The sequence below is a fragment of the Castor canadensis genome, chromosome 16, assembly GCF_047511655.1.
Source record: "Castor canadensis chromosome 16, mCasCan1.hap1v2, whole genome shotgun sequence".
Lineage (NCBI taxonomy): Eukaryota > Metazoa > Chordata > Mammalia > Rodentia > Castoridae > Castor > Castor canadensis.
The window spans coordinates 59230691-59255386 of NC_133401.1; the positions used below are offsets into that span (position 1 = coordinate 59230691).

Genomic DNA, 24696 nt, shown 5'->3' on the forward strand with positions numbered 1-24696 from the left:
CAAAAAAAAGGTAATGTTAGCAAGTATCATGCATTTAGCCTACCATATGACAAGAGATTTTCTGAAATTTCCATGTATACTAGTTATTTAATCTTTGTAGCAACTCTGTGAAGTAAGTACTATTGTCATCCCCATTTTTGGATGAAGAGACTAAGACAGTGATCTTACCAATCTGGAGCCCCTTTAAGCCACCTTGCCAATCCAAGTTCAAAGTCTCCATATGGAGAAAGACATTCTGGATCTGAATGGAGAGTGTTTCTTATGATAAGGACATACAAACTCCTCCAGAGATGTGGTGGGAGTAGGATGAAGGGAGAGAAAGAGTCACTGAAGAAGAATATTGAGGAGTTCTCCCCAAATCACAGCTTTTCTCAATGGGAAAGGGAAATTGGGAGAACTTGACAACTTGCTTCCCCCTCAGTTCTGCTACCCAACACCCTGGTTTCCTTCCAATCTATCGCTAGGGGATTTGTTATGCACCCATTCTATCGCTTAGTCCCCACTAAGGGATTTGTGAAGAGACAAGCAGATTAAGAAAGAATATTGAACAAGAAATAAAATGGAGAATTTTTTTAAAGGATAGAGAAAGGAAGAGATAAACGGAGTGATGAAGAGGGAAGAGATGAGAAAGGAAGAGATATGCAGAGTAATAAAGAGGGGAGAGAGGGCTCTCAGTGTGGGGCAGGGCTGGGCTCATCTGGAACTCACTGTGGGGGTCTCCTTCCCACTCTGGACCACAGACTTCTCATCTGAAAAATGGATGAGTGGACCGAGTTCGTGACTCGTAAGATCTCTCTCAACTTCATCATTCTAGGATTTGGGAAAAATGAAGGCAGAGGAAGAAGGTAGAGGAAGGGAAGTAGCAAATGCTAAGAGGAGGGATGAAAGGGGAGGAAACAAGGAGAAAGAAGGCATTTTTCAAGCAGTTAGAATCCATTTGTTTTGTTGAAAGAGGAGAAGGGAGACTCCAAATGCCATCAGTTCTGACAATTACAGCTTTCCTCCTGGGCAGCCAGATCCATGTCTCCCTCTAGTGGGACCCAGGACTGTAGTCTGCAGAACAGGGGCCAGAGTGGAGCCTAACAGGAGGGCAGACCCTGCCTGGCTCTCTCCAGAAAGGGAGGGTGACCTGGAGGAATTTCTCCAGCCTCACAGAGGACACCAATGACTAGCATGTTCCTGGGCCCTGGGAGATATCCTGGGGAAATGACCAGAAGTGTACCCAAGGAAACTCTGTCTGCCACATGGCCATATGGTGCCTGCTAGGACAAATCCTGGTAACTACTGGAAGCAAAAGGACCAATGGCAGGAGGAAATCTAAGGTCATCTTTTCCAGCCCCTTCCTCTGAGCATCCCTCCTCTCACTACCAAGAATCTGTGATCCAGACCAAAAGATTTAGCCCAGGCTGACACTTAGTCCCATTAACTAATCTCACAGTTGTTTGAGCCATTGCAGGCCTTAAAACCCTTGAAAACAAAGCCAGTGCCTCCTATTGACTGAAACTTCATCCTCATGGCACACTGCTGGGCACACAACGCACTCTTCAAACCCGTCTGATGTTCAGTCAATAGGGCAAAGTGATTGTAATCTCGCTTCCAAAAATATCTCTTCTGTTGCTTAACATTTCAGTTTCACCTCCTATTTATTTCACTACCCCTGTCTTAAAGTCCAACCTGCCTTTTCCTGAGGGGACAGAAAATAGCAAGAAATGAGGTAGAACTCTCAGTCTGGAGATGAGCTCTCCAAATCTGGAACTGGGCCCAATGAAGAAGTGTGCAGATAGCATCATGCTGTACATGAAAGGCCCAGATGCAAACAGAAAGATCGGAGACAATTGTTCACTTAATAAGAAATGAGCAGCTTCTGTATACTAGGCTCCTTGCTAAGCAATTTATCTGTATTTTTAACTTCCTCCCAAATTGAATAGTATTCCCAGTTTTCAGATGAAGAAACTGAGGCTCAGAGAGGTAAGCACCATTCAAGAATACACAAGCAATTAGTAGAGGCCTGTGCCTGGACTACGGAAGTCAAAAGATCTGATTCCATTCCTACACTGCCACCTGATAGCTATGGAACTTTCAACCATGTCACCGACACTTTTTGTGCTTCAGTAGCTTCCTCTGTACAACAGGAATGCAAATACGTGCTTCACAGAGCATCTTGGAGAAGAAAAATATGACTAATATTTGCAAAAGGCTTAGCTCAGTGTCTGGAAAGTAGAAAAAGACTGAGGACCTCTATTTTATTAAGTTGGATCCCTCTTCCCCACCACAGCCCAGCAAACTGCTCTCTTCTGCCTAAGTGTCCTCTGAGCCAAACACCCAGAGTCCTTAATTATTCCTTATAGGTCAATTTCAAGTTTGTTTACCAGCCCAGTTGTGCCTTTGTGGACCTGTTCCAGCTGTTAATGTCCCTGTTAAAATGCAGAACCTACAACTGAATGCAATAAATTAGTCAAGATTTGAAGTATAGCCACATCCAGTATGTCCTGCCTTCCCTCCTTCTTTCAGGCTTTAGATTTTTCTGCGGTTCTTTCAGAACCATCAGATTTAATCTAGGCTGGAATAAAATTTTAGTGAAAAATATCTAAGCTTTGTAATAATGACTATCTTCCTGAGTGGTTTCTATGTGCCTGGCAATATAATTGGCACTTAAAATGTGTTTTCTCTTTTTGCCCCAACAATCCCGGGAAGTAGCTCTACTGGTGCCCTTATTTTACTGAGAAGGAAACAGACTTGTAAGAGTTTAGTGGCTTGCCCAAGGTCACATAGCTAATAAGCAGCAGAATCAATGCTGGGTTCATTGTGCTATTTTATCTCCTATTCCAAGCATTTAGGGCACATAAACATTTAGAAGATGTAAGAACTTTCAGGGGTGAAAATTGTGAATGACCAACCAGAAGACAAAAGGAAAGCAGTGCGCCATGCAATGTTGGACTTCTGAGCAATCTGTCACAAAGACCTCCCTTCTCCCCTCCAGCACGTGTCAATGTCCAGTGGAGAAAAGGTAGTCAGGGAAAAGGTAGAAGCCAAGATGGAAGCTGTCACCTCCCCTCTCATTAGCCCTCGCCCCTAGCAGACTCTGCATTATGAAAATTAATCTTCAATTTTTGATCAGGTTGCTGGTCCCGGACTGGGAGGGGCTCCTTTACACTGTAGCCTTTTTGCTTCAGACATAGTCCTACCTTTGACTCCGTGATTTTACTTCTAGGACTTGAACAGAAGTTCATCACCAAGGTTTTTCACAGCATAACTCATAATAGCTTAAAACTGAAAATAGTATCAGTCCCCACCAATAAGGGGGATAGCCAAATGAATACTGATACAACCACACACTAGCATATGTAGTTCTTTAAAACTGTGTTTCTAAAAGTTTAATAATGAGAGAAAATGTTCATTTACAGTCTGTAGTGGAAACAAAACAGGAAACAAAACTGTTGATAACCTATACAGGGAAAAAAAAAACTAGAAGGAATGTACCAATGTGTTAATAGTAGGTATATAAATGATGGGATTTCTAGGTGGGTCTTATTTTAATTTGAACTTTATTGTATTTTTCCAATGTGCATTTATTGCTTTGTCGGAGGAAAGTGTTATTTTTAAAGGATTGGAAGGCTCTGGTCTGAGGGTAACCAGCCAGGGCCAGTTTTGCCACTGGACAGTGTTCATCTGTGTGAGAAGAATGACTGCTCTGTCAAACATCAGGTCATTTTAATCTATTGATTGAAATGCCAAAGCAACGCTATTAATTTGCCACTTAGCAGATAAGTTACTAAGGCACAACAGGAGATTTACCTGAAAGCGCTGTGCTGCTCCTAGGTGGCAGAGTGAGTGGCCCTGGAGATTCCAGTGTAGGAGCCCAGAAAAGCCTCTAGAAGTTTATATATTCCTCTAGAAGTTTATATATTCCTCTAGAAGTTTATATATTCCTCTAGAAGAAGTTTATATATTCCTCTAGAAGTTTATATATTCCTCTAGAAGAAGTTTATATATTCCTCTAGAAGAAGTTTATATATTCCTCTAGAAGTTTATATATTCCTCTAGAAGTTTATATATTCCTCTAGAAGAAGTTTATATATTCCTCTAGAAGAAGTTTATATATTCCTCTAGAAGAAGTTTATATATTCCTCTAGAAGTTTATATATTCCTCTAGAAGTTTATATATTCCTCTAGAAGAAGTTTATATATTCCTCTAGAAGTTTATATATTCCTCTAGAAGTTTATATATTCCTCTAGAAGTTTATTTATAAACAGAGCTGAGAGCAGCCAACTCTCTTTGACTCAGTGAAAGTTGTATTGAGCATGTACAGCAGCACACCAGGCACCACTATAAAAGAATATTTCTCCTTTACAGCAACCCAGTAAGAAGCAACTACTGTCAACCCCCATTTTATAGGTGCAGAAGCAAAGACAGCCAGGATAACTGACTTGTCCAAGACCACACTGCTAGTCAATGGCAGAGCCTGGATTTGATGTCAAAGTCCAAGGGCTTAATCTTATTCAGTGAAAATATGAATCTTAATTTGTGTAGTATCTTATGTTTTCTTCAATATGATTTTTTTTAGTGGCAGATGGAACCTAGAGCTCACACATGCTTAGGCAAGTGCTGTACCACTGAGCTACAGCACTAGCTCTCAACATGATTTCGAATTAATTTAGAAGTTAAGACAGGAGGAAGTTGATAGTACATTTAGAAAAGGACTTGGCCAAGGTCATACTTTTAAAGAACCAAACAAGTAGAAGTGAAAGCCAGGATTTCTGGCCCCACAGCCACAGCTTGTCCCACTAACTAGGTTGCTTCTCTGCCTCTGAGACATACAAGACGCAGGAAGGCATGCAACCCCAACCTGGTCCCCTCATGAGCTACAAAATGTTGACCTTGCTAGAGGATCCAGAAGGTGGGAGGTAGAAAGGAAAGAAATCCCTGGAGGAAAAAACTGAAAAAAAAAAGCCTTTGATCTCTATCCTGAAACCAGGAAGGTGCCCTGGCCCCAGCAGTTAATCTTTCCCACATCATCCATCAATCTTCTTTCCATCTCATTAAGTCCCACAAACTCCCACTCATGCTTCTTCTAAATTCTCCTAAGTAAATATTCTTTATAGAAGTTTATACTGAACCACAGAGGAGCAGACCCTTAAAAATGCACATTTAAGTTGAGAGAGTTGTTTTAGCAGATGGGAACAGCTGCTCTAAAGCCTAGGCAAAATTCTACCTCAGTTACATTCATTCATCCTCTCTGTCACCCTTGTAAGTTAGTCAACTTCTCCAAGTCGAAGTTTCCTCATCTGAAAAATAGAGAAGAGAATGATTGGTGCTCTACAGGGCTGCTGGGAGCATTCAAAAGCTTATGTGCAAAAGTTCTTAGCTCTGTGCATGGCACCTAGCAATATTTGATCATTGCCAGCTGTTATTGTTCTTAGTTCCTCGCTTAGTCCATGTTCTTACTTATAACACAGAGAAAGTAATCCCTACTGGACTTGCAGGGTTGTAATATGCAGCCCTTAACTTTTGGCAAGTTGGTCAGCCAATAGATGTTTCTTAACATACAAGGGGACCAGGTCACACAAGTCTATGGTTCTTTTACCTACCTCTTCCCCAAGATTTTGGAGCCTGTTGAGTGAGACAAAGAAATCCCACTCCATTGAGCATAGCTACAGCTTTGATTCTGCCTTAGAGATTCAGGGGTATCCATGAGAGCTCTTTAGAGAACACGACTAGAACCCCTGGAGTCTCCCTACAACTCTTATTTACATACAAATACCCACTTAAGCTAAACCCTCCAACTGGACCCTCCAAATGGAAGCTGCATCTTAATGGCAGCTTCAGGTTTAAAGCCACATTGCTCTTTCTACAATCCAAGATCCTTTCTTCCTCAGTGCCTAGTAAGGGTTCTTTCCCAAATATCACCCCTCGAAATAGTCTTTTGAATGCTTGACGACCCATTTTGCTTCAATGAAAACCTCTGTTTTCTCTGGGAGAAATAGCACCCTTTTTTTTTTTTTTTTTTTTTTTTTGCTGATGCATTTCCTATGGGTTTATTCTAACTTGGCTTTTTTTCCACTACAGGTTTGAAATAGTCTAGACTTGGGAGGATCCGGTGATGTGCTCTGTTCTGATAGGCCCAGATGGTCAAGCCCATGTTTGTTTCACATAGATTTCCCATTACTAGCTTGAAAATCCCTAGGAATCAAAAGTTAGCACATGTTCAAGTAAAAGTTATAGGTGAGAGAGAGAGAGGGCTGTGAGACTAGGTGGACCTGAACGGACATGAATCTCTATGAACCTCAGTTTCCTCATCCATAAAATGGGGATAATGATACCCAACTCTGAGACATTTGGGAGATTAAATATTGCACATAAGGCTAACATAATATCTGCTATTGTATAACCACTGAATAAGGGTTAGCAGTTATTATTGCTATTTATATCCTGCTCTTAGTACTCACATAGGTATTCTACAGTCGTTTTTTAAAAGTAAGTAAATGAATGAACTTAATGCTATCTCAAATGAAATGATCATTCCCTCAAAGTGAAATGAAAAAAACTGACTAATCTGGGAAATAAAAAGTTCATTTCCATAGCAGTGGCAATAGCACTGTGACCTTGTACCATTCAAACAACACCTGCAGTTGGTAAAGGCAAGCAGTGTTTTAAAGAGTGAACTGGGGCAGAAAAGGGCAAGTTGACCTCAGAGGAATTTTGATAGAGGCAATTTAAGTCAAGAAGGTTTCATCTGCCCCCTTACCATCTTTTGAGAATGACTAAGTAGTCAAGCAGAAGATATCCAGGTGAGATCTGGAGACCCCCCAGTTCCATCACAGCTGTACCTCAGAAGGTCTCTCAGCCTTGCAGTTGAGCCTCTCTGTCCTCCCTGCCCCTGTCTGTACTGGGGGATGCTGTCCTCGGGATGGCAGGGGAACAAATGCAGTCATGGATTGGGAAGTGTTACACATGCGCAAATGATTGTTGCATTGTTCTGAACCCATACTTTCCAGTTCCCAGAGCTCCAAATTCTCACTTTTAATCCCTGAAAGTCATGAAAACATTTCCATCCTGAACTCAAAGGGACATTTCGAGTTACCATCACTGGGAGCACCAATAGAGCGCAGTGGTTAACGGTGTGGGCTTCAGCGACCATCTGAGTCTGGACTTGCTGCTTACCAACAGCCCGATCTTGGCTACATTTCTAAAAACAAATGTGTCAGCTTCCTTGTCTGTAAAATGGGGTGATGATGTCACCCTCGGGGAATTGTTAAGAAGATTAAATATGGTCATATGTGGAAAGCGCTCAGCCCATAGTAAATACTCGGTCAACGGTAGCTGTTACTATCATTGGCGAGCTTATTGCTTCGTCCTATTACTGTTTCTCCTCATTATTTATACTCCACACTTCTGCAACCTCAAATGACCAATCCCTGCTCCTCAATGCAGTCTTTCTTCCCCAAACTTCTTGTCCAGAAGCCCTGAGCTCCATTCTCTACAAAGATGCTTTTGTCCAGTGAGATTGATCTGATTAAAAAGAAAGCTGCAGCGAAGGTAATGAGAGCCATTTGCTCTCCTGTCCAGCTCATGAAGTGCACGCTGATGATGCAGGGCCTGCTAAGAGCTTTGACTCAGGCAGAGTGAGCCCCACAGGCGGTTCTCCCGTCCCCCCTCCCTCCGCTCTCCCCTCAGCCACCACTGAGGACCTCTGAAGAATGCCCTATTGCTTCACATTGTAGCATGTCAGAGTGGCACATCCAGGGCTACCAGACTGCAGAATGACACTGAGGTCAGAAGTCAGACACACAGGGACAGTCAGGGCTGAGTGAGATGGTTGTTGCAGAATTATAACTAGTGATATGTGGGTTTTATGCACAGATCTGGGTTTGACCATTCATTCTGTGGGAAGTTCATGAATGGACTAAATGGGATGGCTTCTTTTCCAACTTTCCTGCCCTGGATTTCCCAGAGTACATCAAGCCTTTTCCCCAGGGGCTGACTAAAGGTACCAGGGCCAGAATTTGGGAATTTTTTTTTAAAAACTGTAGCCACATCACATCCCTGACACCAAGTGGTATACATGTAAAGGAAGCTTCCTCTAGAATTACAGGTACATGTTATCCATTGAACAATATCTATAGCACTCTGGCCATGCACCAAGTTCTGTACTCCATGAAAACCATATTTACTAATAGCCTGAAAAAAAGCTTATGAAAATTACACTTTCAGAATCTTGTCTGCACAAGACCGTGAATTGCCCCAGGTTGCAGAGTTGAAAAGTCAGCCTTGAACCAGAAAAGACTGGAGGCTTCCATGATTCTAGTCTTCACATAAGCATGTGGAGTAGGAAAAAAAAAAAAAGATGAGGAAAAAGAAGACATTGACATAATTTAGCAAGTACACTGGGGAATACCGGAACGAGACAGATGAAGTCACATACTATGTAAGCCTCAATTTTCTTTGTGTAAAATGGAACAGACAGCCCTACCTCTCAGGCTGTTTGGAGGGTGAAATGAGGTAAAAAAATGTAATGTGCATTTCAGAGTTCATATTAGGGACAGTAAATGCTCAATTAATGTTGTTTCTTGTCACCAATGGAAAGGAAAAAAACAAAAGTTTTCAGGGAATAGGGATGTGTAAGAGGTAGAAGCTCCCTCTTCAGGTGCAAACACTTGACAATCTACGAGAAATCTGACCTGAATCCACTAGGCTTCAGGATCCAGGACACTGCTGCAGGACCAGGATTAGGTAAGCAAGACACAAAATTTAAGGAGGTGTTCATTCTCAGGTCCCTGACAACGGAAGTTTGGCACTTCCCCAATCCTAAACGTGAGCACCTCCTTAAATTTCCCTAGGCACCACATTCATCTGGTTCCATGGCTGGCCCTGTTTTATGAGGATACATTAACTAAAGCAGGAGAGTTAATGGATGGAAGGCTATCCAGAGGGACAGACTGGAATTCCCTAAAGAATTAGACTTTCTAGGGTCAGGAGCAGACCAGACAGAATCTCAAGGTTCCTTCCAGCTCTAAGGCTTTTGTCTTGCTAGCAGAAGAGAATCATCTCAAACACAAATGCTTCTTACCCAGATAAGAGCTTCTTCTAGGAGGCAGATGGAGCCTCCTAGAAAGGCATCGTGCTCCCTGACCGTGGGGAGAAGGGGGCTCAGGGGCTGCCAACTGTGACATTCTGCTCCCTGGGATGCTTAGCAGATCATGAAGTGAGAGTAATAAAATGTCAGGCACTCCCTCACCAGCCTAAGCCCCTTACCGCAATCAAATAAAATCAGAATTGCACATCTGCTCAGGAGGAAGCCAGATGCTAACCTGATGATGCAACTTGGGCAAAGATGAGGGTGGCCAGCAGGGCTGATGCTGTATGACAACCTCCAAGTCTCCTGGGTCGGAACCAGATAGGGGGAGACTGGCTTAGTCCCTAAAACTAAGAGCGCCAGCTTGATTCAGCCTTACTTCCTCCCAGAAGCCTAGAACACTGGGCTCTCCCCCACACCTCCACTGCTCTCCCGGAAGCCCAAAGTTCAGCGCACAATTGGACAATGGCAAATGTCTTCGAAACTAAAAGTGCACAGAGGCTAAAGTGAATGAAATTCGGAAAATTTCTCTGATCAGTCCCCATCTCGCCACCACCACTGCAACCCAATTACGCCGCCTTAGCTAATGGCTACTGTACCTAATTTATACTGCCCACTGAACGGACATATAGGGCAAAGGCCTCTCCATAAGCAGCTATGGATTCTGCCACATGCCAGGCACTGAACGAGGCAGACACAAGCCCTATCCACGAAAGCGCTTCTTCTGATAGGCAGTGAAGGATTTATCTGCACCCAACCCCACATGCCTTATGTATACACTAGGTGCCTAATAAACCATAAGGATGGTAGGTGTTTGGAGCAGGAGAGCTTGTGGAAATCAGGAAAGGCACTACATCATAGCATGTTACCTTGGCAGGACTGCTAATCCATCCTGCCACTCTCCCCCCGCGGCTCAGCCCTGACACCTCTGAGCAGCACCCAACAGCAGAATGGTACTGGCACCAAGGGAATAGTGCCTACTGTGCTTGATCTAATGCCAGCCTGCCACCACACACAGAGAAACTGAGGACTACCAGGGGAAAATGGTGTACCCACAGACCATGAAATGAGCTGGAAATTGAGTCAAAGCTGGAGCCTAGATTTCCCAGCTCCCACCTGACCTGTGGCCTCCATTCCACAGCCACCTTTATTTCTATGTATTAGGAAAATACTCCAGAGACTGCAGCAGCCCTTCCAACAGGCTCTGATTAGGTGACCAGGTGCTGCCCGCACAAAATAAATGGCAGCTCACTGGGTTCCCTTTCATTTAAGGCGAAGGGGATACTCCAGCCCACGTCAGGGGACAAGTTGCCTGGAAACCAAGGATACCCACCATTTGTAGGTGTCTTTGGAGGGCCCATTTCCCAACTTTGGCCAAGCTGCAGTTCAGCTTAACCTGAGAACAGCTGAGGGAGTGGATTGATTTTTTTTTTTTTTTGTAGTACTGGGGTTTGGCAGGTGCTCTAACCCTTGAACAACTCCACCAGTCCTTTTTTGTGTTGGGTATTTTCAACATAGAGTCTCAAGAACTATTTGCTCTGGCTGGTCTCAAACCTTTATTGTACTGAATTCTGCTTCCCAAGTAGCTGGGATTACAGGCATGGTCACTGGCACCTGGCAGTGGATTGATTATTGCAATGAGTGGAGAGAGATAATCTTCCCTAACTTTCAGACCCATCCACCATAAACCTGGAGTTCCTAACCTTGTGCAATTCCAACCCTGTGTGTTCTCTCTCTCTCTCTCTCTCTCTCTCTCTCTCTCTCTCTCTCTCTCCCCATACATACACTAAACTTTCAGTTTTCCAAGTTCTCTCTCACTCTAGACTTTACACACACTGTTCCTTCCTCTTCTTCCCCTATGTCTCGGAGTAAACTCCAAAGCAACCTTCAGGTTTTCCTACAAAGGTCATTCTACCCACAAACCCTCTGCCCCTTTCCTCACATTGGGTGCCCAACTTATGTGCTCACAGAGCTCCTCAGTTACAGTCCTGACCATGCCTCAAACAAACATGGCCACTGTCTTGGATTCCTATTCCTTCTCAAGCTCCACCTCCAGCCCAACAAGTCCCTCCCTCTACTCTCCTCAGCCTCTCAGTCCCTCTCCTGTCCTCCCCTGACCTCCAGACCTCTCTGACCATAGTGAGCTGTTGGGTGTGGGGACCCCCTCTGCTAATTGAGAGTGATATTGGAGGGGAGCAGTGCCATTGAAATTATTTCTCCCCCCTCTTTCTGCCAACCCTAGATCATTTGAAATTCAGACTGACAATTCCATATCAATTCCCCATTTCCAATTGATGTCTTAACTGGAGAACGGGAATCTGATCGTTAATCTGGCCTTTCTTCCAACAAAGCCTTGAGAAACAAGTTCATCTGAGAGAAATTGTGAAGCTGGATGGGGAAGAACCAAGACAAACATATTAACATTCCCTCCAAGGAGTCCAGACAAGTTCAGAATCCAAGACCAGAGGCATGAGAAAGGAGGGAATATCACAGACTCCCTAAAAGGATGGCTCAGGGCTAGAGGACTCTTAAGAGTCCTAATTCACTCATTTTATATGTTGGGAAACTGAAAGCCAAGAAGGGAGTGACTCCCTGAGGGTCACCAGGCCCCATTTCCTTACCTCACCCTGCCTTGAGCCCCTCTGTTGACCTCTAGCCCTAGACCCTTGCATGGGCTCTGTCACTGGGAGTCACCAGAAGGTGATGTCCAATGTTCTGTCCAGCCAATGCATCTATGGCTATAAACCTTCAATGTGGGACAGAAAACTTGGTCTCAGAAGACGTCACTGCCCTTCTGAAAATTACAATTCATCAAATCTGTCTAAATAGAGTCTGATCCACCCACTGCATTCAGTAATCTCTGAACCAATTTGCATCATTTCCAAATACCTTAATAAGGCCAGGAAATGCTAACCGCTGAGTGTTTCATTTCTCAGAATTGTTCCTCACTTCCCTGTCCAGTAGCCCATGGTCTGTAAGCAAGCTCGTAAGCCCCCAAGGTGATGGTCCCAAGCCTGCATGGAGAGCCTCCTGGTGCGTGTTTACCCTCCACAGATGCCCAGGGCATAGACTTACGATAGGTGGGGGGGAGGCTTAAAATAATCCTGTGCAAATTGCACTGTCTAAATATAGGTGGAAATGTACAAGGATTACCAGGCAGAGAGAAATGGCTATTTTGGCATTAAAGTAGAGCTTTTGTATTTGGGGAAAAAATTAGGGAAATTTTAGACTAGGCCTGTGAGGGATGGAGGGGGTGATTTGATGCTTCAATACACACAATAAGAACTGAGGTGTGGCTCAAGTGGCAGAGAGCCTGCCTAGCAAGCATGAGGTCCAGAGTTCAAACCTTAGTGCCACAAAAAGGAAACAAATACTCACAATAATATTGAATTATTATTGAACCAATATTCTTTTAATCCCTTTCATTATCTCAAAGAGCATCCGGGTTCAGTGTTTATGTCTCTTAGTGTCTTTCAACACTGCAGATCTTTAGTGGACACTGGGACACCACAGACACCCAGCATTGTAAACTCCTCTTCTTGTTTTATTCATTGCATTAGCTATTTTGATTATCTTCTCTTAGGGCAGGTAACACTAGAGTTCCATTTGTCAGTAGTGAAATACAGTTTCCTTTAAAAACAGTGGAAGTTTAGCTACAAGATGTAGGCACAGGCAATGACTTCCTGAATACAACTCCAATAGGCCAGGAAGCAAGAGCAAGAACTGACAAGTGGGGTTGCATCAAATTAAAAAGGCTTCTGGGGCTGAGTGTGTAGCTCAAGTGGTAGAGAGCCTGCCTAGCAAGCGTGAGTCCCTGGGTTCAAACCCCAGTACCACCAAAAAAAAAAAGTCATGATGAAACCCATTAAAAATGTACACCAAAATAGTGTAAGTTTAAAAAAAGTGAGACAATTTAACAAAAATAATTAAGTGAATAATTGGAGAGGTAACAAATTGACAGAGCAAAAGCTAAACTCCTGATAGATTATGCCAGGAGAAGCTGGACCAGAAAATCTCCAGGTTTCAAAGGATTCTTCTGTGAATCACCCAACAAAGCTGAGGACCAGGTGCTTATGCACAGCTGTTTCTTCTCCATTTTTAAGTATGGTGAATTCAAAGCTGTGCGTGTCAGGGTCACTGGAAGTTGGACACATGTTTTGATTTCCTTGGAAGCAACAGAATATAAAAAGCTTCAAAGACAAATTTTCATAATAGCAACTATCCTTATTGATACTCCTGCCATTTACAAACGTCTTTCCCATACCTTCTAGCATTTGTATGTGCCCTGAAATTTCCAGTTCTCTTCCCTTCTCTCGTTAAACGGCTGTGTGACCTGAGGCCAGTTACTTAACCTCTCAGGGCCTTGGTTCCTCCAGTTTGGCTCAGTACCAGGGTCTTAAGTGTGTCAGTGGCCAGGTGACCTGACTGCAAATACCTGGCTGCAGAGATGCAGGCTAGAATTGGTAGAGAACTTGTCCACTCTGCGTTGGATCCCAGGGTTAAATGTCACATAACACTAATGGCAAATGGTATGGGATAATTTGGGGTGAATTCATTCTCCCATTGTACCACCTTATAGAGTTCAGGCTTATGGAAGGGACTCTTTAGTCCCAAGAGCCAAGAGATTGCTTGGGCTTTAGGGACTCCGGGAAGAAGCACTGTGTCCCCAAATCTTATTACGGAAGGGCTAGGGCAGGGGTTGAGGGAACACTGGTTGGCAGGAGCATTGTGAGGCCCAGTCCTAGAAGGTCCTAGGAGGGCCTTCCAGCTGTATGGAAGTCATGCATCACTGGCTGGGGCCAGCAGCCCCCTTGCTCACCAGAGCAGAGGAGACATCAGCCTGGTGCTGAGTGGGACTGTGGTACTGGCTGTGGGTCTCAGAAGGTAGCTGGGAAAACTGGGGGTCCAGAGAGCAGGTGAAGGCAGTGTGGGACAGAAGGAATTCCCAGACTGGCTTTTAAGTGCTTCCTACACACACACACACACACACACACACAGAGTGTGTGGCACAAGGGGAGTCAATGTATCAAGTGCCTTCTGTGTCCCAAGAACTGTCTTAGGAATCTTTAACCTGTACTATTTCAGTTACTCCTTGTGTAAAGCTAATCTGATAGACGAGGAAATTAATGCTCAGAGTGGTTAAGTTACTTTCCCAAGGTGACTCAGCTAATAAATGACGGAGGTGGGACTGAGTCCAAATCATCTGTTCTTTTCCTCTTTTGCACTACTCTATATCATATTGCATAGTACATAGCAAAAAACAAACACGTGCAAAATGCATACGTCTACAAAGGCATTTTACACACTCACACCTCATTCCCGGTGTACATATACACACATATATATGCACTGAAATTCCTATACTAAGTGCCACATTCGTCATGAACACAAGTACTCATGTTTTGCACTCACAGATCTATGTGACACAAGCACTTCATATCCCATGTGCACTCTGCTCTCAGCACACACCCACTCCACACCCATCCATTGTAAACACAACACACATACGCATCATGCCTAGGAACCTGCACACATCACAGAAATTCACCTACACCCATAGCTGCACACGTAGAATCGGAAAATTCTTCTGTCTCTCATCCAGTCCATGGAAACTGGCTCCCTGGGGTATGAATAAAGCATCTTCAGGTTACTAAACACGTGCATCTAAGTAATCCTGGAGCACCTTCCAAATCTTCAAAGGAATACAGATGTATTTGTATTACTGTATATAATTGCCTAATTATTTTTAAATGATTAATCCATATATAAATATTTCTGAACACTTCCTACTAGTCAGGATATTTGACTAATTAAAGTAGCATATTATTCATTCATTCTTTCACTGTGCAATTACTGAGCACCAATTAAGTTTGAGACACCATGGTAGACACAGTGGGAGATTAAGAGAACAAACAAACAATAAATAAAACCACCATCATCCCTGCCCTTATATGCAAATAACAAATAACTGTATTACAAGGAGGCTCACAGCTTGACAAGACCTGGCAAGTGAAGGGTGAGAGGAGTGGTGGAACAGGGGACAAGTAGGGCCTGAAGCATTTAGCCCCAGGGAATGGAGATGTCCTGGTGTCCTCCCAGAGACTGATCTGGAGTGCACCTTTGTGGAGGAAGCTGAGCCTTCTGTCTGGGAGGTGAAATGGAGGTCCTCAGGACCCCAGAAGCTTGCAGATGAGTGGCAAGGGTGCAGGTGGAACCTCCACTGGAGCAGATCACTAAACAGTTACAACTAAGGTGATCAGAAAGGAGGCAGGCAAAGAACAAGGGAAGTTGAGTGCAAATCCTTAGAGAACACATGTCCTGTTTGACTGGGTGACATAGCTTTTGTCTCACACACACACATACACACACACAGCTCTCTCTACCTCTGCACTTCCTCCAACATATCGGCCCCCATGCACATGACAGTGGCACAAAGCTCTGGCCACCTCTCGGGTATAATTTCAGGATTAGGCTACAAAGCAGCCCCAATGATAGTTCTTCAGCCCTCCAGCCTCCGATACTGACTTCACACCTTTGAGAGTTTGGCATCAGGAGGCCACTGCTTTAGACATTACTGATTTATACTTTGCGCTGTGAAGGACCTGGACTGCTCTGAAGCAAGGTGAGGCATCTCCAGAGCTGATGTCTCATCACCCAACTCTTTATTTTTTATTTTATTCTTATGTGCATACAATGTTTGGGCCATTTCTCCCCCCTTCCCCTTACCCCCTCCCTTACTCCTCCTCTCCTCCCCACCCCCTCGCTACCAGGCAGAAACTATTTTGCCCTTATCTCTAATTTTGTGAAGAGAGAGTATAAGCAATAATAGGAAGGACCAAGGGTTTTTGCTAGTTGAGGTAAGGATAGCTATATAGGGGGTTGACTTGCATTGCTTTCTGTACATGTGTGTTACCTTCTAAATTAATTTTTCTTGAACTAACCTTTTGTCTAGTTCCTGGTCCCCTTCTCCTATTGGCCTCTGTCACTCTAAAGTATCTGCATTAGTTTCTCTGCGTTGAGGGCAACAAATGCTATCTAGTGTTTTAGGTGTCTTACCTATCCTCACCCCTCCCTGTGTGCTCTCACTTTATTATGTGATCAAAGTCCAATCCCCTTGTTGTCATCAGCAACTCTTGACACAAGGAGGTGGGGCCACTGATTCACTCTGAGACCTGTGCGGTCCCTTCCACTAGCTGGGCCTCAGTTGTGCATTTTCTAACGAGTTCATTTCATGAAACTGAGGTCCTGTAAGCTTAAACATACAAGCCTGATAGAGGTTCTCTGGAGCCCTGACGTTTTAGACACCTAATTTGCATCTCCAAGTGGATAAGACTTTGGCAACTTTTTTTTTTAAATCAGTAACTGATTCTAGAAAGAAATCATGAGGATTTTTGTGTCTCTAAGGTCCTTTCTGTTCCATGGACCTGTGAGAGGACAGGTATTCCGAGCAGTATCAGTCCTACCACCAGGTTCACCCTTCAATCTCCTTTCCTTGGAGACACAGAAGCTATGTGTGATGACTCAAAATCCAGGAGCTGAGGCAGTTTCTCAGCATCAGCCAGACCCTGGCCATCTGCCAGATCCCAGGCTGGCTTGTATTTGGGCTGGGGAAACAATTTAGCCCAGACTCACCTCCTTAGGAACCTATACGACCTGGTCCTCAGGCTAAGAACAGTTCCACAGGAGCTAGAGGAGGCTGGGGTCTGACCATAGCATGAAAAGGGACCTCTGTTAACTCTTTGCCTTCTTCTCTCTTCTTAGCCTTGCTGCTTCTAAGGAGGCTGACGCCGCCCGCTCCGCACCCAAACCCATGTCACCCTCAGATTTTCTGGATAAACTAATGGGGAGAACTTCTGGATATGATGCCAGGATCAGGCCCAACTTTAAAGGTAGGAAAACATTCCTTTCAAAGCCATAGGAAAATGTTTACCCAGATTACAGAAGCAAGCAGTACAGTATTGAATGCAGATGGTAAATTCATGGTATGAATCCCGTATCTCTTTTTCTACTAGACATTGAATAGTAGACATTGTTACTCAATTCAATCTTCGCTCCCACCAAGCCAGACAAAGTATCAGAGAAGGCCACCCAACAGTCAGTACCTCTACTTACTAGGAGTCAGTACCTGAACTCAGATCTAATTGCTACATATGGTATCATACAGAAAGGGTGAAACATGGAATATGAAAATTAGGTTCAAGTTTTATCTTAGACACAAGCTTACTCTCTGAATTGGAATAAGCCTCTGCCTCTCTCTGGGCCTCAGTTTCCTCAGATGGTGTTGGCTACATCTGCAGCTTTAAGCACATGCTTCCTGAAGCTTCTAGAGATTTTCCCAGGAGTCCTGAAAGGGAGAAGGAAGAGATATCAAGCAAATCCACTGTTTCTCACTAGCCAGCTCCACTTCTATTTGCTTTAGATAAGGGATGTCCAACTGAAACTCGCGTGCTTAAAGGTGATTAACAAATAATTTTGAAATTCTCTCATCTAAATCAGAATCACAATTTCAAATGCCTACTGGGATTAGGAAAGTAATTTAAATGAATGAGGTGAGCCAGAAATAAGACAATGGTGGGGAGAGGGGGGATTAAGAGACTGGATAAAAGGAGATGCTGGCTCCTTTTACCCTTCCAAATGCAGAGAACCCTCCTTGGCCCAGCCTGTAGGTTCCCTGTAGGAATGTAGACCCTGTGTTGCCAGACCATCTAGCATTCAAGGAACTTAAAATCAAGACCTATGTGAAACATTTTCATTCCTAAAGCATGTGAATTAAAACAAAATGTGTTTGTGGCCCATAATTTCCAAATTACAAACCCTACTTAGTCCAGACCCTCTGAGAAGTTTCTTTTAGCTCTCAGGCCTATGGGATCTGAATATGTAGCAAGAGGAAAGCAGTACTCTGTGCTCGTGATGCCTCAGAAGGCCATCAAAGTCTTAAACTGCTGAGCAGATGTCTACAGGTACCATCAAGTTCCTCCTGGGAACCCAGGCACTCTGACCTTCCACCCAAGACCCCTGAAAAAATTTTATTCAAAGGACCTGCAGCTTTGGAATCAGTTCCTGATTCTAGATGCCTTCCTCACTGCTCCTTTTGGCTCAAGTCCAAGAGCAAAAAAGAGCTGTGACAGCTGGTAACAGCTTCCTAATATTTGCTTACTTTGTCCCCTGTTCTTCAAGACCCCTTCTCAGAGTGTTGTCTCCACATGGTTCTGCAAATAGAAAGTGAACCAGGAGATGCCCTGAGGCTTGAGTTTGGGTCCACCTCCCACCCATTTACCCCCAGGCTCCCGCACCCCACCCCCTCCTTGCTGTGAGGCCAGATCTCCCATCATCATTAGCATAAACTTGGTTCCCCCAGGGACAACTAAGTCAGGACCAAGGCTGCTGTCACAGCACACACCCGGAGGGCCTGGCAGGTTCAGTGCATGAATGGAGCAGGATGAGGATAAGAAAAGAAATTCAGAAAACCCAGGGCTCCTCTAGGACAACCATTTCTCAGCTCCTGACAATGGCTGCCAAGAAGGATACAGGCCTTGGGTAGCCATGCGTTCCAAGATAAGACTTAAACCTGGGGTTCCATGTGATATCTTCCAAATTGGAACTAAAACACATCTTTAAGACTACCATCGGACAAACCAAACTCATTCAAGACTGGTTACCGCCGTCAGCCTCCAGGTTGCATCCCCTGCCTTTAGTGTTTTAGGAATTTGACTCTACTGCGCCCCTAGTGGACTGTCTCAGAAGTTCATCCGGAATAGAGGTGCCATGGCCTTGCTCTCCTGAGAAAAGACACATTCCTTTGTTGAATGTGGGTACCCCCAGTGTTTGTATGGTAGTTATCTTTTGTTGTGCCACCACACTTGGCACACGCAAAGCCCTCAATAAACCCTTAACAAGTGAATCAGCAAATATGCTAGAGCTAAGAGCAGTTAAACCACCTTCCCAAGTCAGCTGTGGAGACCAATGATTTTAACTAGAGGCGGTGAAGACACACACCTGTAATCCCAGCACTAGAGAGGCTGAGGTAAGTGCATCTTCAGTTTGAGGCAACCCTGGGCTACATATCACGACCCTGAGTCAGGGCTGGGGTCATGGTTCAAGTGGTAGAAGACCTGTCTAGCAATGTATGAGGCTATGAGTTCAAATCCCAGTACCACAAAAAAAAAAAAAGACCAGGAATTTTAGCCCAGCTACTCTGCCTCCATTCCTTGTCTAATGCTTGTTTGTTTGTTTATTTATTGACTTACTTATGAGTATACATATTTGTTTGAGAAGAGTCTCATTATGTAGCCCAGGCTGGCCTGGAACTCCTGATCCTTCTGCCTCTGCCTCCTGAGTGCTTTGATGACTGCACTGCCCATGATGAAGGCCTACCCAAAATGTCCTTCTGAGAATCTTACTCAGAGCACTTGGGCCCCAAATCTACAAAACTAGATAATCCCTTAGTCTCACCCAACCCTGCAGTGGCACTAATCCTCCAGTGCTCCCTGACTGGAAGTGAGAGCAGTTCCCTAAAACCCCACCCCAGGAGCTGGGAGGAAGGTTTCACCTCTCTTCCTCTCCCAAGAAGGGTTACCTGCCCCTGAGTCCCACAGTCTCTCTCGTGCTTCTTATTGGGCACAAATCAGATTCCCAAAAGACCCAGGTAAACCACAGGACCCCTTGAAAAGGCCATCCTGATCAGGCCCCCAGTGGCATGGCATTGTTTGAAAACCCCACAGAGTGACCAGCCACTCAGCAGCTTCCTTAAGCAGTGGAGATCTCCTGCTCCTGTCTCTTCTGAAATCAGGTGGCTGGGAACCACAGGGACAGTCTGCTGAGAATGAAGACAGTGCAAGTCATAACATGGCTGTAATCAGAGACCAAACCTCCCTCTGCTTACCTGATATGTGAGGCCCTAAATAGATCCCTTCCTGTATCTGAGCCTCTGCTTCAGCATCTGTAAAGTAACCCAGCAGAACCAAGCCCTTCCAGCTCTGCAGCTCTGTGTCTTTTCTGAGAATTTTTTTGTGTTATAATGGTTCCCAGGATCAGCGGCACAACCCAGTGCAAACACATACACAAAAACAAAATTAAACTTTAATATTTAATGAACTATATACATTATCCTGCTGCCCAAGGCGGCCAAATTGTAATTTTCTCAAGGTAATTTAATTTCAGATTTATATCAATGAACCGCACCTCCCCATGGGATCTTTTTGACTGGTACCCTCTCCTGCACATGAACCAGGCTCTAATTTACATGGGAGTCACAGTGTCAGATCCTTGCAGAACCTAGATGGGAACCATCATCACAAGGTTTGGGCAGTAACTCTTTGTGGCATCTTAACGGTATGAGGTTAAATGTTAAAAAAAAAAAAATGGAGTCTAAGGCTAAATGAGAGGGAAAAAAACAGGCTTTTGTTTAGATGGAAGTGAAAATGAAGCAGATTTCTGCTTGGCATAAGGGGAAGAAAACTAACACAAATTGCTAACCAGCCATGGGAAGAACTACTCAAGACAGAGTGAGCTCCCCACTGCTGGAGGTGCTCAGGTACCAGCCCTGAGTGGGGAGCTGGACTGTTGAGTGGTCTCCAAATCTGACTGTCATGAGAATCATCCAAGTAGTCCATTAAGTAAACTCTGGGCTAGTTCCAGAGATTTGGAGTCACCAAATGTGGTGCTGGGCCAAGAAATCTGTAATTAAACAAGTTTTTCAGGTGATTCCACTACAGATAGCTACAACTGCACATCAGTTTGGGAAGCAGTTGGTGAGGTGATCGATAAAAAAAAAAAAAAAACCTTCCAGCTCTGAAATCTTGCAACCTAGAAATTCAAATGGATTTGGAATGGTAACTTCCGTAAGAGAATTCCAAACCGCTGGAGCTAAGAACAACGCCTAGGTCAGGAGCTCCCCTCCTCCAGATGGATGGGAGAACGAAACCTAGAAAAATGGAAGAGGTCTGTGGGCTGGAGTCATGTCTAAATCCCACGGGTTCTCACACCCCCTTGAAGAAAGTTCTTACCCTAAGACTAAGCCCCTCCTTTCCACCAAGGAAATCTTGGCCAAGTTTAGGTGCAATGGTTGGGGTACCCTTTTAGGAGGGACAGAATGGAGAGGACTCAGAGGATATAAAGATATCTACTTCCTTTTTCCACAAGCAGAGAACTTTGGTTTAAGGCCTGGCCTTACCACTTGTTAGCTAAGTGAGTCTGAGTGAGTCACTAAAGCTTTCTGTGCTCATTTGTGAAGTAGGGACAGTCATTCTGCCCTGCTACCCTTGGTGCCTCATGGGGATCAACGAAAAATGCAAATATTCACAAATTGCAAATTGCATTTTTCATGTGAAGGATTATGACCTATTAGACAAGCAGTAACTCCCTTCAAGGTCAGTTTAAGGACAGCAACTTTCTGAAGTCTTTCCTCCTCGTTTTTTAATGCCTTTCTCACCTGGACTCTACTGCTTTCTCCCTCTTACCCATGGTTTTGTCTTCTCTTTAACTATTTTATGCTGGTCATCTTGTTGACCTGTGTGATCTTGATCATGCCTTTTCCTTCTTCTGAGCCTCTTTCCTTATAGCCACAAAGATGGCCACCTTGGGAGTTAACCAAATTAAACTCAAACCTTGGCTCCACCATTTACTAGCAAGGTGGCCATGGACAAACAATTTAGCCTCTCTGACCCTCTGTTTCCTCATCTGTACAATACAGGTATTAACCAAACTTCTCACGGAGCCTTTGAGAGGATGCAGTAAGATGTTAATAAAACTCAGCAGAGCAACAAATGCTTTAATGCTTGGAAATTGGTAACTGCTGTAATTAACAGCATGAAATGAAGAGACTGGGCTTCAATTAGGCAGAATTCCCTCCAGCAATGACATAGCAAAGCAGTGGACCTTCCTCCCCTCCTTTTCAAGCCTATACAGTAGGAGTGAGAAAATTGCCTGGACCATATTTACAAACCCTTGGTGGACTTCCCTTGAGGTTCCCTCTGGATTCCTCAGCTGGTAATTCCCATCATCACCCTTTCAGGCAATCATTCTTGGTTCACAAGTTCAAGGCAAAGAACTTGCTGTTCCTTGCAATTCCCAAGATGGTCTCCAAATGTTGTAGCCATAAATACATTTCAGACAAATTAGAAGGCAGCCGATGGGATTTCAACCATATGGCAGGATGATGAATCATCCTGTGTTAATGAAAGTACGTCTCTACTCAGCCTCTGGGGTTCTGTACCTGCTGCTCACCTGGGGACAAAGGAGTCTGGCAGAGAGACGTTCGATGCAGGCTACAAATACCAGGTGCTTGAGGATGGGGTGGAGGGCAAGTAAGGGGCTCCTCCACCAGGGGGATCTGTCTCCGACATCAGAATTCCAGGGATGGGTCCTATCTTGTGGGCTTCTTTATGGCTGTAAGACTAAGCAGGAATCTCTCTTGATTGGCAGGTCCCCCGGTGAACGTGAGCTGCAATATTTTCATCAACAGCTTTGGTTCCATTGCTGAGACAACCATGGTGAGTGAGTCAAAATACAAGCTGCTCTTTCCTGCTGGGGACATATCGCTCTTCCTGAAATATTTATCCTCTGCATCAGTCTTTCCCATGGAGGTGGAGAATCAGGTGTTTTTGTCAGGTCTCCAGTGTTTTTACTATCCTGTTGGATGCTTTGGGTAAAGATATAATATGTCAAAATGGTTAAAGCACTAACACCCAGGATTACAAAACAAAATTATAGAGGGTAATGGGGGATGGTGACTATGATCAAAGCATGCTATATGAATGTTTGAAAATGTCCCAATGAAGCCCATTATTTTGTACAATTAATAGATGCCAATAATTTAACGTTAAAAATTATTCAGAAGGCTAAAATTTTAGATTAAAAGAAACTGTGAAGACCTGGTTAGAAGGAAAATTCAACCGCAAAATGGCAGGTGAAGCTGGGCATGGTGGCTCAAGCCTATAATCCTAGCTATTTGGGAGGCTGATTTGGGAGGATCGAGGTTCAAGATCGGCCTAGGGCAAATAGTTCCTGAGACCACCATCTCCAAAATAACCAGAGCAAAATGGACTGGAGGTATAGTTCAAGAGGTAGAGTGCTTTATAAGGGCAAAGCCCTGAGTTCAAAATCTAGTCCTACCAAAAAAAAAAGACAGAAGACTACTGGTGGTAGAAGCTGAAATGATAGATTGGGTTATTGTGCTATTTGCCCTATTTGGGGATGTATTTAAATTTTTCTACAATAAAAAGTTTAAAATCAGTTATACTGGAAAAAAATAATAATAATAGAAACAATAGGTGTTAGTAGTAATTATCTCTGAATAATTACAGCTGATTTTTATTTTCTTCTTTCAGTATTGCTATGTTTTTCAAATTTCCAAAAGGTTGCATACCACATTACTAATTATAAGTATATGTAGTGACACTTTAAAAGTTTTCTCAGCCCTTGAAAACAAAAAAATCAATTGTACTCATGTGAGGAGACCATGTAGCTTGTGAAAAAATAAGTCAGGACAGCCTAAGGTCAGCCTGAGGAGCAGAGTGAGATGAAGCCAGCCTTGCAGCAAGTCCTACACATGCCACTGCCTTCCATGTCTCTTTGTTACCCACCTGCTGCTACTCTGGCCCAGGCTACCATCATGGCTTTCTCTTGTCACTGCAAAGGGTTCTTGCCAACTCCATCTTGCTCTCCATTCTTTCTCACACAGCAGTCTTTCTAAAGTGCAAATCTAACCACACCAGTCCCTTGCTCAAACACTCCCATGGCTTCCAGTCACCTTCCGCACTAAACCCAAATTCCTTTGCAAAGCTTAGAAGGCCCCTGGTGATCCTGCCTTTGTCACCTCTTCTCTCTCCTACTGCACTCTCTTGTCACACCCACTGCTCAGTGTCCTCTGCGCAAGTGGCCTCTCCCTCTCCCTCAGGCTTTACCCGGTTCCGGTGATAGAACTGAGCTTCTGCCCAGAATATCTGCTGCAGCCTCCCTTCTCTTACCAGCTCCTGTTCTCATTACTCCACATAGAATTGCCTCCATAGGCAGCTGTCACACTGACATGAGTGTACATGTGTGTGTTTGTGTGTGTGTGTGTGTGTGTGTTCTCATGTGTGCTTGACTCAAGGGCGGAATGGCTCCCTTCTGTCTATTCTCAAGACAAATTTTACAGCTCCCACAATGACACTTAGCAGTGCACCAGCCTGGCTGCTCATCCCTCCTGTGACTGTAATGTAGGTTTTTGGCAGGCTGGAGTCTTGTCTCATTTCCTGCAGTTCCCTCAGCAACTGGCACAGTGATTCGATAACAGGTATTCAATCATTTTGTGCAATAAATAGATCAAGCTGGATACATCGTTTGTCAATGCAAACCATCATTTTGTCCTAAACATTGATGAAGATTAGCGCCAACTTTTCAGTCCCATACTGGCAGATATTTCTGAGCTCTGTAGGTCATGGGGCAAACAGTCCAAAATCTGTTCTTTTGCAGAGACTTGTGTCAACAGAGTCAAGAAGATGCTGTGCACAGTTCAAGGTTAATTGATGAAATAAAGCTAACTGGCCTCTTCTCTCCAAATAGAGCTGATCCCACCTGTGAGCTAAGAACAAACATGGCTGCTCTTCACTGGGTATTGAGGTCAAACATCAAGCTTTTGTAT

At 44.1% G+C, this 24696-nt stretch overlaps 1 protein-coding gene across 2 annotated transcripts in view; it reads left to right on the top strand.

Annotated features, from left to right (window-relative positions):
* The window catches only part of Glra1 (glycine receptor alpha 1), a 103687-nt gene that overhangs the window by 15984 nt on the left and 63007 nt on the right, over window positions 1-24696 (top strand). For both annotated transcript variants that reach the window (XM_074058542.1, XM_074058541.1), the window contains exons 2-3: window positions 16836-16963; window positions 22497-22564. In XM_074058542.1, the coding sequence (XP_073914643.1) occupies window positions 16836-16963; window positions 22497-22564 (196 nt within the window). The remainder of the gene's footprint in view (window positions 1-16835; window positions 16964-22496; window positions 22565-24696) is intronic.